General features: G+C 32.4%; 2 protein-coding genes across 4 annotated transcripts in view; one reads left to right on the top strand and one right to left on the bottom strand.

The window, feature by feature from the left end:
• Nucleotides 1–15,950, bottom strand: part of LOC145266357 (uncharacterized) — a 356,086-nt gene that overhangs the window by 298,748 nt on the left and 41,388 nt on the right. The window lies entirely within an intron of this gene.
• On the top strand, nucleotides 535–15,259 carry LOC145251494 (uncharacterized). The gene is made up of 2 exons (XM_080111717.1): nucleotides 535–3,874; nucleotides 15,126–15,259. The coding sequence occupies exon 1, from the start codon at nucleotides 1,538–1,540 to the stop codon at nucleotides 3,695–3,697; it is 2,160 nt and encodes a 719-aa protein (XP_079967843.1). The 5' UTR covers nucleotides 535–1,537; the 3' UTR covers nucleotides 3,698–3,874; nucleotides 15,126–15,259.

Raw genomic sequence — 15,950 nt, 5'->3', positions numbered from 1 at the left:
CTGCTGCAATTTCACGTGCGTATATGCAATTTCACGTGCGTATCTATATCTGGATTATTCACAGGGAACTAATGGAGATCTTCACTCCGTTCGGGAATATCATTTAACCTTGACGTATTGTGTTTTAAGAAAACTATATATATATATATATATAATATTAGTGATTAATTTGCGGATATTACGTGTCAATAAGAACGCCCACCATATTAAGGCAAGTACATTTTCATTTTAATGTAACTTTTGTTTTCATATTCTACTCTACCATTCTCAACAATGGATATATATATTTCAATTGATACCAGTGGAATTCACTTTTGGCCATCAATGATACTATGAAACTGCAGTCAAGTGTTTAAGTTATGTAAATGTTATTATAGTTTTATATATGTACATGGATATATATTGTGTATATATATATATATATATATATATATACACATATATATATACTTTATATATATAACATATAGCAATATACAAACAGTAGTTTCGTTGTTTCTCATTAATATGGCTAGATGCAGCGAGTTTAACATCTACAAGATTGCAACACCAGACACGAGCTTCTACATATTTTGTGGCAATCCGACACTGCACCGTCTAATTTACCAAACCTGCCGCTGTTCTCTTCCAGAGTTGCCCACCTATACATGAATATATAATAATTCGCGGAAAGCTGTTTCGCTCATTTACAGATAATCAATGTGGCTAAACACAAAGAAGATTGCATCACCTCCGTGATTCTGACAGAACGGTCACTAATTATCGTGATAGTTCGATCTAATAAGCTTGATATCAGCATCAAAAAATCGATTTTTAAATGGATTTTTATTCACTGGTTTGCATTTCTGTGATACAGAAAACCTAGAACATTCAATTATCTTTACTGAATCATCCTCAAGTGGAAATCCTCATTTATTCTATTAGATTTCTTGATTGTAGAAAAAATCCAAGATTCCAAAACGAATAACAAGTTGCTACCAATTGTGGGAATTCCACTTTCATCCGAGCTAGAATTTCATATATGATTACCAAAACAAAAGCATCGTTTTTAAATGACCTTTTTATCATTTGTTTATATTTCTCTCGGTATTTGACATCATAAAGAATCAATATTCGATGAAATCAACACGGAATTAACGTTTTTGGAATTTTATTTTAAATCTGCCAAATCATCTGGAAAAAGAGGTGCTGTCGGATGGTCCTTTGTCAGTGTACCATGCTTAAGTTTGAGCAAGTATTTTTATGGTCTGTCACGTTAAAATTCTGAAATAGCTTTTTCGATCGTCTGTCATGCTAAACTTGGAAAAATACATCGGTAACAGTCTGTTACTCTTATATTTGCAATAGGTTTGTGTACATGTCAACATACTGAACTCGCCCGTCTGCCCGTCGGTTTGTCACGTTTTAATTACGAAAATATTGATTGGACGCATAAAACGCATTGAACATATTCGCCCTTTCCTCCCACACACATTTTTTGTTTTAAATATCCATGTATCTATCTTAATCTATGGACACAAATCAATAAATAGAACTCATGGGGAATTATCAGGACAAATCGGGGCCGGAAAGTTCCGAATCACGTTCCTCGGTCCCAAACACACCAAGCCCCAGGAGAAGTCCAAGGCGAAAAGGCAGTGATAAAGTAGACCGAACCCAAATCCTCATAGAAAAGCGATCCTCGGATGATTCCAATGGAAACCATAACGGAAATAATAGTGATTCGGACATCACGGAATCGATACAAACAATTAAACTAAACAGTCCGAAACGTTACAAACGAACACTTAGTAATCAACTGGAACCCTTCAATGCAATGTCGGATTTACAGGATACGAGGCGATACAGTATCCAGATCGACACGGATCAGCTTGAATCTCTTGAGTCCATCTTGAATAACCATTCCCCAAGCAAAAGAAACATACGCGTCGAGGTAGACGAGATCGGACCGTCGTCCGAACATCGCCGGAATATTCGAATAGAAGCCGATCAACTGGAAGCCATTCGCTCGGTGATGCAGAGTTTAATGCCGCAGAACCAGAGTGGCCGAGTCGGGGCAGATAATCCAGAGCTACTAAGCAATTTATTGACGATTTTGGCATCGAAACATCAAAGCCTTCCAAGGGAGCCTGGAATCTCTAACAGAAATGAACGAGCCCTTAGTCGGCATTACATTTACTCAGACATGGATATTGATTCGGAAAGACCTCATCAGAATCAAACCGATCGTCAGAAATATGAAATGAGGGTCAAATCTGATCAAATCGAAACTACAGAATCGAAATCAGGGAAATCAGCGTCTAACAGACGTAATATAAGAATTGAGTTTGATAAGGTTGATCCAATGGAGGCCCAACTCGAACGGATAACTCCCGACAGATTTTATTCGCCCCTCGAGCAGGATTTGCGAGGATCTGGTCGAGTTGGCGTACTAAATGAACCATCAAATAGTTATAATACTCACAGAAGTCCATATCGTGCTGATACGGCAATACCCATGCTTTATCATGAAAGGCCAGTGAGATATATTTCTCAAACTGGCTCGGATCAAATACCTACTGCAGGAAGTGTTCTCTATCGGGAAATACAGAACAGAGAAAGTATCCCAAGGGAAACGGATCATTTCGAAAGCAGAGATTATGTTTTAAATCGACAGAGACAGACACTTCTAAATGGTACGGATCAGATTGGTACCCGCGGACCTATACTGCTCGAAGAAGCCAACAGGAGCCGGATGCAAAGCGCTTCGGTTGAACCTGGATATTTGGCCAGTAATACAAGGCAGAACCTTCAAAGAGAGATGGACGACATAGTCGATCCTCCGCGGTTCGGTTTGTACAGAAAAATAGCTAATGAACAGGCTATATTGCGAGAAGAAGCTGCAATATATCGCCCGGACGAACAATGGCGTCACGTGCAACGCGAATCGGATCAAATTGAACCCGTACGACCTTCCTTGTATCGACCAGAATCTCAAATGGGCAGTAACTTAGCAAATATACAAGAGCCTGAACCGATGGTATATGCTTTAAATAATCAATCGATTAATAGATACGGCCAGCGTGTTGAGCCAAACCAGTTGGAAGCAGCCAGATATCTATCGAATAGGGAAGAAGCGAAACGTCAAAATGTCTTACGCGAAGATGAGCGATACGAAAGAGCTGATTCGTTGTATCACAAAACCGTACCGAATAGACCTTCTTCACAAAGTTATTCACACCATCGTCAGCAAGACATGCCAATACAGTACAGACATACTCTCGGACGAGATCGTGATCAACGTGGACAATCAGAAACTGCGCCATACCGAACGTCACCAGTTAGAGTCAAGAGGATAGAGCCAGAAGAATTCGAATCAACTCGGCCTGTCTTATATCGATCGTCGGCAGACAGCTATGGTATACCAAGAGAATCGGACGAGGCACAGTTAACGCCTAGCAGATATAGGACACGATATAGCCCAGAAGAAATGGAGGTACGCGGATCTTCTATAACAAGGGAGTCGGATGAGTTAAAGACAATTCAGTCTTTGTTAGCGACGACAGGTTCCAATAGACACAATGCTATGTATGAATCGGGCCAATTCCAACCGGGCAGAAATGTAGTACACACGCGCCGGCCTCTTAATTATATAATTAGGGAAGAAGAGTCAGAATCGGAAGTGCCAAGTCCAACGTTGAGTAGACACAGACAATAGAAACAATTGAGGTTGACAGAAATTTCGCATTCCGTGATGACGGAATAAAAAGAAACTGTGTACATAAAATATGATAATCGAATGATAAACTATTTAAGATTAACATCAAATTTGTCAAGAAGAAAGATCCAGAAACGAATATATACTGTCAGATTAATACTCTGAGGATATATATAGGTAAGTATTTCCCTGCATATAAATATACGAGCTGATTGGAAAGTAATTCTCTATTAAGTATATAATTATTACAAGAAGTGAATATAATAAGAAAGTGTAGATCGTTGGGTGCCAACATTCGACACTAGATTTTTAAGCAGCCTGGGTACCGCATAAAGTGATTTCATAACGAACTTTTTTCTTTTTCTTTTTTTTTACTAATAAACTAACATTACACTAACAAAATCCCTTTGACAATTAGGGTAATTAAAAAAGATAAATTGACAGATTAAAAGCGATAAATACAATAAAGGGATTTAAAATCCTCACATAAGACCAACTTTAAACAATAGATGATTCAGAAAAGATAATTTTTCAATCGTAAAAACTATCGCTCATGAGACGTTAGGGCAATAAATAAATAAATAAATGTATAAACCAGCAGCCTCGCAACTCTAGTTTTTCCTCTGCTATACATTTCTAGAAAGATTATTTTTTAATAATAAATTTTAACTAAGGTCAGTTCCTTTCCAATCACACAGTATATGATAACTATTAGATTAAAACGTTGGTTATATAAATGTTTCCAAGGTTTTCTTGCCGACATTTCAACGAAAGCTAATCATTTTCAGAAGGTATTGAGCATGAATATTCGAGACATACAAGGTAATAAATAAATAATACAAACGACTTAAAAAATCCACCCGATGTTCGCTGACAGGTTAGGAACATCTTAACCCTCGTAGTTTAAATAAACAAATAAGTATAATTTCTTGATCTTCTGTAATGCATATATGAATAAATATTATGCGTTTATATTTTTCCTTGTAATTGAGCACTCTGCTAGAATTCTTTCCCACTAAACAGACACACGCACACACATCAATAAGTTTCATTCAAAGAATTTCTGTAATAATTTTTGTTCGCCCATATACATAAATACACACACACACATACACACACATATATATGTACATATATATATATTGCATATATATATATATATGTATACATATATGCATACACACACACACACACACACATATATATATATATATATATATATATATATATATATAGAGAGAGAGAGAGAGAGAGAGAGAGAGAGAGAGAGAGAGAGAAATAAAAATTACAATAAGTTTACCAAGGTAATCAAAATCAAATATGTTTTTAATTCTTTTTCAAGATGTGTTTTGTATCATTTGTTCATATATATACATATATATATATATATATATATATATATATATATATATATATATATATATACAAAGCGCTTCATTGTTTGTTATTAAAATATACTCAAAATATGCAGAAATAATTGTTTATAACCATATAATTATCTATCAGAGAAGTGTTTTATGGAAAATATGCAACGTTTCTCCGAATAACTAATGTATATATATATATATATATATATATATATATATATATATATATATATATATATATATGTATATATATATATATATATACATTAGCCGCACTGATGAGCTGTGAAACAGCGAAACAGTACTGTATGTGGATGACTATATGTATATATATATATATATATATATATATATATATATATATATATATATATAAGTACTTCATTTACTCACATAAAATTAATATACGAAAGTATAAATTTATGCGTAAACTTTAAGCGCTCAATTCGTAGGTAGAGCTAGGTAGTAAATTATAAAATATATATGGCAATTAAGCTACACAAAATATTCCATGGTCCTGGATATGCCCTTAAACTATATGCAGTGGTGAGGCCCCAGCTTGCGGGCTTTGGGAAGTTGGCGCTACCCTTTAATTGCCATTGCTCCTAGATCCACTCTGACCCGGAGTGATATACCTGTTAGGGTCCCAACTATGGGTTAAATAAATACCGACTTGAAAACAACAAATATATTCTATTAAGAAATTTTTCTTTAAAATCTTTGGATTCGGCATTAAACAACCTGAAAAGGGTTGATATGCCATAAAACAAAAACAACCAACCAAACAGAATATCCGCGTTTCATCATGCTTCTGTGTAGCTTAATTGCTATATATATTTTATAACTTACTAATATATATATATATATATATATATATATATATATATATATATATATATAAGCTTCTCTACACTAACATAGCAATGTTTCAATCTGTAGTTATTAAAAACTGAACTCTCCTGCCTTTTCTCTTTGATGTTCATATTGGAAAAGATTTTGCAGTATGAACATAAAAATGAAAAGAGACTTTGCACTAGAGAAGACTTTATTCTAAAGTACAGATTGAAACATTGCCATGTCAGTGTAGAGGAGCTTGTACATGTATGCATGAATACATATTTATATTATAATAATATGAATTATAATAATTTTATTTATAAATATTAATTAAATAGCACCATTATAAAAAATAACTGGTAGAAATTCTCTGGAGTTTTATCGTACTAATATTTTAATGACCTGGACTAACACACACACACACACATATGTATGTATATATATATATATATATATATATATATATATATATATATATAATGTTTCATAATTAAATGACAATTATTTTTTACCTAGAGTTAAATTCTTACGTAATGATCAGCGTCGACAATGATAATTACTGTTGGTCAGAGAAAGTTCGTATTCAGTCGTAAGCCACATTTAACTTTGATGCCTTTTTACTTCGACGCCACCGGCTATTAACACAAGAATTGAAAGAAATTAAGTGCCTATACATGTCATGTCGACGGGCATTTGCAGTAAACAGTCGAAGAGTACTCAACGACGAGAATATGCTTATAGTAGGGAATTAGTATTATGCTTATATTTTGTTGATAAGATTAATGATGAGACTAATAAATGATTCCTTTAGACCACAAAACTAGGAATAAACAAAGAATATCACACAGTGTAAAAATTAGACTCTAAATGTCTGATTCAAACGTGTTCCTCAGAAGAGGAGTCGCGTTAGTCTTTTGTTTATTGATACTGTTGCGAAAACATTAGCTTCAACATGAGAATAAAACACAACAAACTCCAATTAGCTATATATATATCAATAAAAGTTAGAACGTGTGTGTGTTAGGTACACTTTCAACCTATATAATCAACATTTTTTTCATCTACAGACTTGAGATTTTGTATATAAGGTATTCAGACACGTGGAAAACTTTTAACCGGTTCTCCTCTGGAAAAACGAATTACTAAGAGGTCAAAATTTAAAAAAAATTATTCGTGGAGGACATTGAATTTTTATCTGCTTGTAAACTTTTTCACAAATGCGCATGCGTGAATGGTTCACATGACATATTCCTCATGCTAAAAATTAGTAGGTTTAAAAACTCTATTTAATACTTATATCACAGTCTTTAGGTTTTGGTTTGATCTCAGCTCAATTATTTTTTTAACTTACAAGAATTGAACTGTTAAAAAAAACATACTCGCATGCACATATCTCAATTTCTGTATGAATTAAAATATATTTATACGTAATTTAAGACCGGATAACGCCAGATGACTTGCTAGTACTATATAAATAACGTAGATAATCTATTACATAAGGTCGGGATTATGTTCTATAGAGTGTGTGTCAATGAGGCGCTTTGTGTGTGAAGGGTTTACAGTTATGATATCACTCTATTACTTATCTGATTGTTTGTGGTGTCACATTTTCTCTGTATAATCTAAGCTTTAATGTGTACGATAGTCATTGGGACAAGTGCGTAGTAATCGTTAGTTGTGAAATTTGATATTATATATATATTTAGGTAGGTGCCTGAGCTGTGAAACAGTACTGTATGTGGATGACTATATATATATATACATATATATATATATATATATATATATATATATATATATATATATATATATATATATATATATATATAGCCATCCACATGCAGTACTATTTCAAAGCTCATCAGTGCGGCCAAACAGGCACCTACCTCAAGCCAGGATTGAAACCCGACCGTCTGTACGGCAGTCAAGGCTCCTAATGTTATGCTATTGGCGGCTGCTGAACGAGTAGTGAATTTAACGAATATATATCTATTTCCGTGTACTAGAACGTTTTCATCTTAGAATATACGCAAATATGCGAAATGTAGAAAGTAAGAAATAAATAAAATCCAGCGTAATAATGAAATCTAATAAGAAACCCTAAAAATAAGTAATTAATTAACGCTTATTTAAAAAAAAAGAAACACGCACTTTAGTAAACCTTCCTGTAGTCGATTCCACATTTATGACTGAGTATATTAAGCAGTTCGTTTTCATAATTTTTAAGTAGAAAAGGTAGGCCTCCGATATCAATCATTGGAGCCGTACTTATTGGCATGAAGAAACCCACTATCAATATGAAGGGCACATTTTAATACTTTTAATGATTTAAACGATTTTAATCGACTTTTCAATAAATTCCTCATTTTTAATTCGTCGTTCACCTGAAGACGACTTATGGAAGTCAAACACGTTCGCAACTATGGCAAATTTCGTTTTACAGTCCAACAGAACTTTCGAACATTGGCCAACCAAAAGGAAAAAATGAATTGCAATAAAAACAAATAGGAATTATCCCTACTATTCAACAAAGCACACACACACACACACACACACACACACACACGATACATCAATCAGTCGTGCGAGATAGTCCGCAAGTAGAGATTTTAAGGCTTCTAATTATGGGGTCCCGATTTTGAATCACGCTAGACTAAGCCACTTTGATGAGGCGGTGACGACGAAACACGTGTCAGTGGATAAATATATTTAAAACCATACCAAGTTAAAAGTATGAAAGAGTTATCACTAATTAATATGATGAGGTTATTACGAGTGCTAAAAAAAGAAACCCAAGATATTTTACATGGTCGCGACATGCTAAAAGTTTCAAGCAAATAGTTGCTGACAATCAGAAGCCATTGTATGGCGACTTAATCAATAGTTGCTTTCCACATGAGAAATCAGTCTCACAAATATCTCGCTCTGGTATATATATATATATATATATATATATATATATATATATATATAATAAGTTATAAAAATATATATGGCAATTAAGCTACACAGAATATTCCGCGTTTCATCCACGCTAGGCTTATGCGAAGAGTTGTGCTTATCTCGCGTTTTTATATACGCACCTTCTATTGGATTTTTAGTTAGCCAATAAGATTACTAGTTTCCAACGCTTCTTTCGTAATTAGCCAATGGACAGACACTTACAAGACAAATGCCTAATTGACCTTGGGTTCACGCCCTCCTTTGTGTGTGCTTTTTTTTTAGCGGGAAGCGTAGATATCTAGTGATTTGACCTATTTTTAAACCTAGGTGTAGTGAAATGTGTATGTGTTTTTTTAAATTTATTTTTAAATCTTTTATTATATTAGCTTGTATATATATATATATATATGTATATATATATATATATGTGTGTGTGTGTGTGTGTGTGTGTGTGTGTGTATGTTTATTTTATTTATTTATTTTCTATTGTTATTGTTAATTTAAAAATTATTTTCTATCGCTACGCATAAATTTATACTTTAGTATATTAATTTATGCGATTAAATAAAGTAAACATATATATATATATATATATATATATATATATATATATATATATATATAAATATATATATATATATATATATATATGCTAGTGTGTGTGTGTATACTCCTATAAATTTGGGTCTTTTGTGTAATGATATTCAAATTACAAACTCATTTTTTCTATTTATTTTAAAAGAAAATACATATCGTCGTTGAATTGTATTCATCTGCTAATTTGCATATTCTTTTAAACATTCATCTTCATTATTTCCCTGTTAATTTTTTTTTATTTTCTTATGGGATAATCATCTTTAGTTAACTATTACGTGTAATTATATTAATGCAGATATTCTACATGATTTATGCTTGCTTAAAGTTTGCGTAAAAAGGTTATAGTAAACACAAAACTCTTTCTATATATATTTATGTATGCGTATATATATCTGTTAAAAAATATTTCCGGTGGTGGTGTCATTTTCTTAAAACTTTTAAAATCATTTTTTGGGTCCAATATAAATACGAAATCTGCATTAATCAAAATGTCATATTTAAGTGTATTTTACGATCGGGCAATGCCGGGAAGCCCTCCCTCTTTCTCTCTTTCTCTCTCTCTCTCTCTCTCTCTCTCTCTCTTTATATATATATATATATATATATATATATATAATGTGCATATCAACAATAATTTTTTATATATGTATATATTTATATACACGTACACTACACAATATAATAAAATGTTCTTAAACAAGAAAAAATAGTAAAACTAATGCTAGTTCTGCCGTCTGTTTTAAAATATCTTAGATTTTATTAAAATTAGTTGGATTAGAAATATATCTTTAAAAAAATCGGAACAAATTATAATTTAAGCTGCAGTGTGCGAATTAAAAACTGTATTTAAACATATATATTTATATATATGTACACACACACGCAAACACATACACACTTATATATGTATACATATATATGTGTGTATATATATATATATATATATATATAAAGAGAGAGAGAGAAAGAGAGAAGGAAATAAAATGAAATAAACCAAGTTATCTGTTCATCAACGTTTCGTCTTCATTTCGAGACTTCCTCCGGATATATATATATATATATATATATATATATATATATATATATATATATATATATATATATATATGATGAACTCTCCCATTAATTTCGACGTATCAGTTTCCGCTAAAACAACTAACTTGCTGGAAAATCCGCACAGATTATGTATTTAAATGGTGAAGGTTTTGTGTAGAAATTTTTTGTATTATTGCTAACCTTTGTCAATACAGATTACTGCCACAAGACAGAGTAGTATAAAGTAGACTGCATGTTTTTACATCAGAGTTTCCTTTTGCTGGGTGCATGCTAAACGTAGACTGGAGGTGCATCTCCACCAGTGAATTTTAACACACCCTAATTACCAACCTAGAAATGTCTATGACACGGCGCGATACATACTGCATATAGTCCTCCCAGTACTGTCCAGGCTCAACGTTTTTAACTTTTGGTAAACTCGTTAGAACCGGTATTTCAACGGGATTGTATAAATATAAATATAAATTGTACCATATATACATACATACATATATACATACACACACACACACAGACACACACATATACATATATATATAGTTTATACACGAACATTAATAGTATATAGAGAGAATACATATATATATATATTAATAGTATATATATATATATATATAATGTATATATCCCATATGCTTTCAGTATATATATATATATATATATATATATATATATATATATATATAGAGAGAGAGAGAGAGAGAGAGAGAGAGAAAGAGAGACATAATATAAATATATACACACATTTATTGGATTACAATATGTACACATTCAAGTGATAGAAGACACACCACAATCACATGCATATTATTTATATATATATATATATATATATATATATATATATATATAGAAAGATAGATAGATAGATAGATAGATAGATTGATAGATAGATAGAAAGATAGATTGATATATGTTTGTGTGTGTATATATATACTTACAAAATATCACGGTTTATTTAGTATTTACAGAAATATTTAAAGTGTATATATATATATATATATATATATATATATATATATATATATATATATACACTTGTGCCCGATATTATTCATACCCCTCGGATCTTTGAGATTTCTATAAGAATATTGCTCAAACCAGAAGATAGACAATATTAAAGGGATTTCAAACAATAAATCAAGCATAAGCATTTAATTTAAACTCAACAAATAAATAAATTATGCAAGTTTGAAGCATTATACAAAGAAAAACAATAATGGCACAAGTTCAAAATTATTCATACCTCTCTTACTAATAGTCAATAGCATGCCCTTTATTCTTAATAACTGCCTGTAACCGTTTTGGATATTTATCAACAAGGTTTTTACAAGCATCAACACTGATTTTTGACCATTCTTCAATGCAGTAGTTCTCTTAATCCCTCAAATTTCTAGGTTTCCGCTTTTTAACCTCAGTTTTCAATATGTGCCAGAGGTTTTCGATTGGGTTCAGGTCAGGACTCTGGCTAGGCCATTCTAAAACATTACTGTGATTATCCTCAAACCATTTCTTGACTATTTTGGCAGTATGTTTTGGATCATTATCCTGTTGAAGGACCCAGTTTGGTCCTAAATGGAGCTTCTCCGCATCCTGTTTAATGTTTTTCTGGAGTATCTCCAAATATTGCTCCTTCTTCATGGTTCCATCTATCTTGACCAAACTACCTGGACCACTAGCCGAAAAGGAGCCCCAAAACATTAGGCTACCACCACCATGTTTCACCGTGGGTATGGTGTTCTTTGGGTTGTAAGCTTCTCCTTTCTTCCTCCAAACGTAAGAAGCATCCATATGGCCAAACAATTCAATTTTTGTTTCGTCAGTCCACAAAATACTTGGGAAAACGGACTCTGGAGAATTCACATGGGTCCTAGCAAACTTTAGACGTGCTGCAAGGTGTTTTCCGGTGTGCAATGGAGTCCTTCTTGGTCTTCTTCCTTTCAGACCATTTTCATGCAGAGTCCTTTGCAATGTTTGCCTTGATATTTTTATGCCATAAGACTCCAGATTTTCTAAAATGTCCTTAGTAGTGGTGGTTGGATTTGCATTAACACTTCCTAAAATATTCCTGGTGGCTCTAGCAGACAGTTTCCTTTTCCTTCCTCTACCAATCAAGTTGTTTGTTGTGTGGTGGCTCTGGAATTTTTTGATGATGCTCTGTACTGTTGCTGTAGGGACCTCAAATTTCTTGGAAATTGACTTGTAACCTAAACCATCCTTATGTGAATTCACAATTTTAGTCCTAAGATCATTACTAAGCTCTTTTTTCTTCCCCATTCTAATAATTTTTATTCTTTTTTTGGTTTTCAGTTGATATCATTTTAATTTCTGAAAAATGCAAAAAAAAAACGAAATGAAATTAATCAAAGGTTGTATAAAAGCATTCAAAATAAGAATCAAACAGGAAACAAACAGTCAGAAACTCGATTAATACTGAAAAAATAAGGGGGTATGATTATTTTTGAACATTGCAGATTTTATAAATAGCTGTATATTTCTTTTATTACAAGTATCCCGAGATTTTAAAATGACGAAAATGATCAAAAGAGGTTTATTAAGAATATGTATCAATATGGACGTAAACAATAAATTCTTACAAAGTTACACCTAATAAACTCAATTTTCAAGAGGGGGTATGAATAATATCGGGCACAAGTGTATATATATACATATTTCTTGTATATATTCTACATTCATAAAACATGAATATATGTTTATATTGAGAGTGCATGCATCATATACATGAATAAATATGTGAGATAAGTTTCCAACAATTTTCCAAAACAATGTAAATATCATTTCATACTGCCATATTGGATTTCAGAAAAATAGATTAATAAATAAATAAATAAATGAATATATATATATATATATATATATATATATGTGTGTGTGTGTGTGTGTATATATATATTACAAGTATATATATATTGTATGCATGTGTATATAGATATATTTATTTATTTTTTTACAGTGGTCACCACTTATCAAGGCCCGGAAGCCACTCAGGGATAAGGGTTATTGCAAGTACAGTACGTTGTGTGGAGATATAATTAAGTGTCTACTCAATGGAGCGGTTCATCAGGAATTTGTTTACGTTGGACTTGAAGACATCCAGGTTGTAGTCAGGTGGGAAGCAGGCAGACGGAACAGAGTTCCACAGGCGTGCAGTTCTAAGAAAGAAGCTTTGTTCATGGAATCTACGTTTTGATTTAAGCACAAAAAGAGTGGTAAAAATATTTGACAGTGGATTCAGCTAGACGGGTGTTTTTCGTAAATGATTGGGGAGGTGGGACCAGAGATTGAAGTTCACACGAGCACCTGCCAAATAACGAAATAAATAACGATAAAATAAAGATAGGCTCGCAACGTCTCTTATGTGGGAGAGCGATTGCAGGGAAGAGAAAAGGGCATCCCTACTAAGCCACTAATCCTATTTGGTACTCTGTCAAGGCAGGATAGGCTGTTTTTAGCAGTTCCTGCCCAGATATGGCAGCAGTATTCCACCCTTGGACGTACTTGGCTTTTATATAGATAGAGAATTGCATCAGTAGTGAGATATCTTCTGGAACGGTAGAATGATCCCACCATCTTTCCAGCGACCTTGGCAACAGACTTGATGTACGTGTTCCATTTCAGATCAGGAGTAAAGGTCAATCCCATAAGCTTGTCAAAACATGAGGCCTCTCCCAGACGAGAGTCATCCATTTCAATTGATGCCAGATGGGGATCAGAGCGTATATTTTTTATAAAATATACATTGAAAGTATTACTCTCACCATAAACGGTGTACAGAGAGCATATGTGTATTTAAACTTTTTCAAACTTTTACCCAATTTTAACATTTATTGGTTTGAACAAAAATAAAATTAAAAACGTTGAATTCATGTCGAAGTACTTACATGGAAAATTCAGAAATTGGCGAAGGAGTTTGGTAGAATTTTCAATGGTAAAATCGTTGAACTTTGACCATTTGACAGCCAAATTTCTAGCCGAAAACGGATTAAAAAGATTTTCCCAAATCTCAGTACCTTTTATGCCAAATCTCGAGTCCGTGAACTGAAAATTGTCAGAGTACTTTGGTAGGAAAATGTACGCACACACAGACACACACGCAGATAAATTCACTGATATATGTATCTATGTATCTATGTATATATATATATATATATATATATTACATGGGGGTCGCCACTTATCAAGGCCCGAGGCCACTCAAGGATAAGGGTTATTGCGTGTACAGTACTTACTTAAGGGGGCGGTTTGTCAGGAGTTTGTTTATCTTGGACTTGAAGACATCCACGTTGTAGTCAGGTGAGAAACAGGCAAGCGGCAGAGAGTTCCACTGGCGGGCAGTTCTAAGAAAGAAGCTTTGTTCATGGAATCTACGTTTGGATTTAGGCATAGATAAAGAGAGGGAAAATTTTTGACAGTAGTTTCAGCGAGACGGGTGTTTTTCGTGAAAAAAAAAATATATAGATGTGTGTGTGTGTGTGTGTGTGTGTGTGTGTGTGTGTGTGTGTGTATCTATGTATATACCATGAATGCATGCGATATGAAAATAGAAATGTGCATGCTTGCATATTAAATGTTTTTCTATTTCTTTTACATATTCCTTGATGTTCCAGCCACGAACGCGTTAACGAAAAACCTGTCGAATGGACGATTGATCACTTTCGTATATTATTTACTCCTTATGAAAAATGAAATTGTTATTATTGAGTATTTGGAAAATACAGAGATAATAAAATGATTTTTTAATGAAAATTCAGTTTGTTTTTATTTGATCCATGAAAGAGTTTGTTTTTTATATATTTCACTGGTTCTCAAGGTGATTTAACTGCAATTCAAAAAATGTGCTTCATCAATTGTTTGATAAGTCTTTCTGTATTTATTCATCATTTTCATTCCATTTTAAAAACAATTATGAGGAATATATATTATTCCTTATTTGGAATTCATTTTTGAGGTGGGCATTATATCTATTAATTTATTTGTATTTCGGACTATTATTCTCATCTTTAGTTGGCCGAAACGTTGTGAATAAACAAACCAATAAAAGATGAAAAACAACAACTAATAAAGATGAGAATAATCGTCCGAAATAAAAATAGATTAATATAAATTATGAGGAATATCATTAACACTGTCTGCTCCGATTTTGTTCATATTAATATTTTATTCAATGACTGACACAAATATGGTTGTATTATATTATTTTTTTTTTGTGTATATATATATATATATATATATATATATATATATATACATGTATATATATATTACGATTACAATCGAAAATATACTATAGGGTATATATTTTATAAATTGTTAATCAAATTACCACGATAAATAAAGCTTAATAAAGAATAAAGAAGAATTTTCTATGAATATATATATATATATATATATACATATATATATATAATTCAAACACCGTAGTGTTTTAATAT

The sequence above is a fragment of the Euprymna scolopes genome, chromosome 1, assembly GCF_053919585.1.
Source record: "Euprymna scolopes isolate OS-2025 chromosome 1, ASM5391958v1, whole genome shotgun sequence".
Lineage (NCBI taxonomy): Eukaryota > Metazoa > Mollusca > Cephalopoda > Sepiida > Sepiolidae > Euprymna > Euprymna scolopes.
The sequence above is the reverse complement of the archived record's forward strand: the minus strand, read 5'-3'. Positions and strand labels throughout refer to the sequence as shown.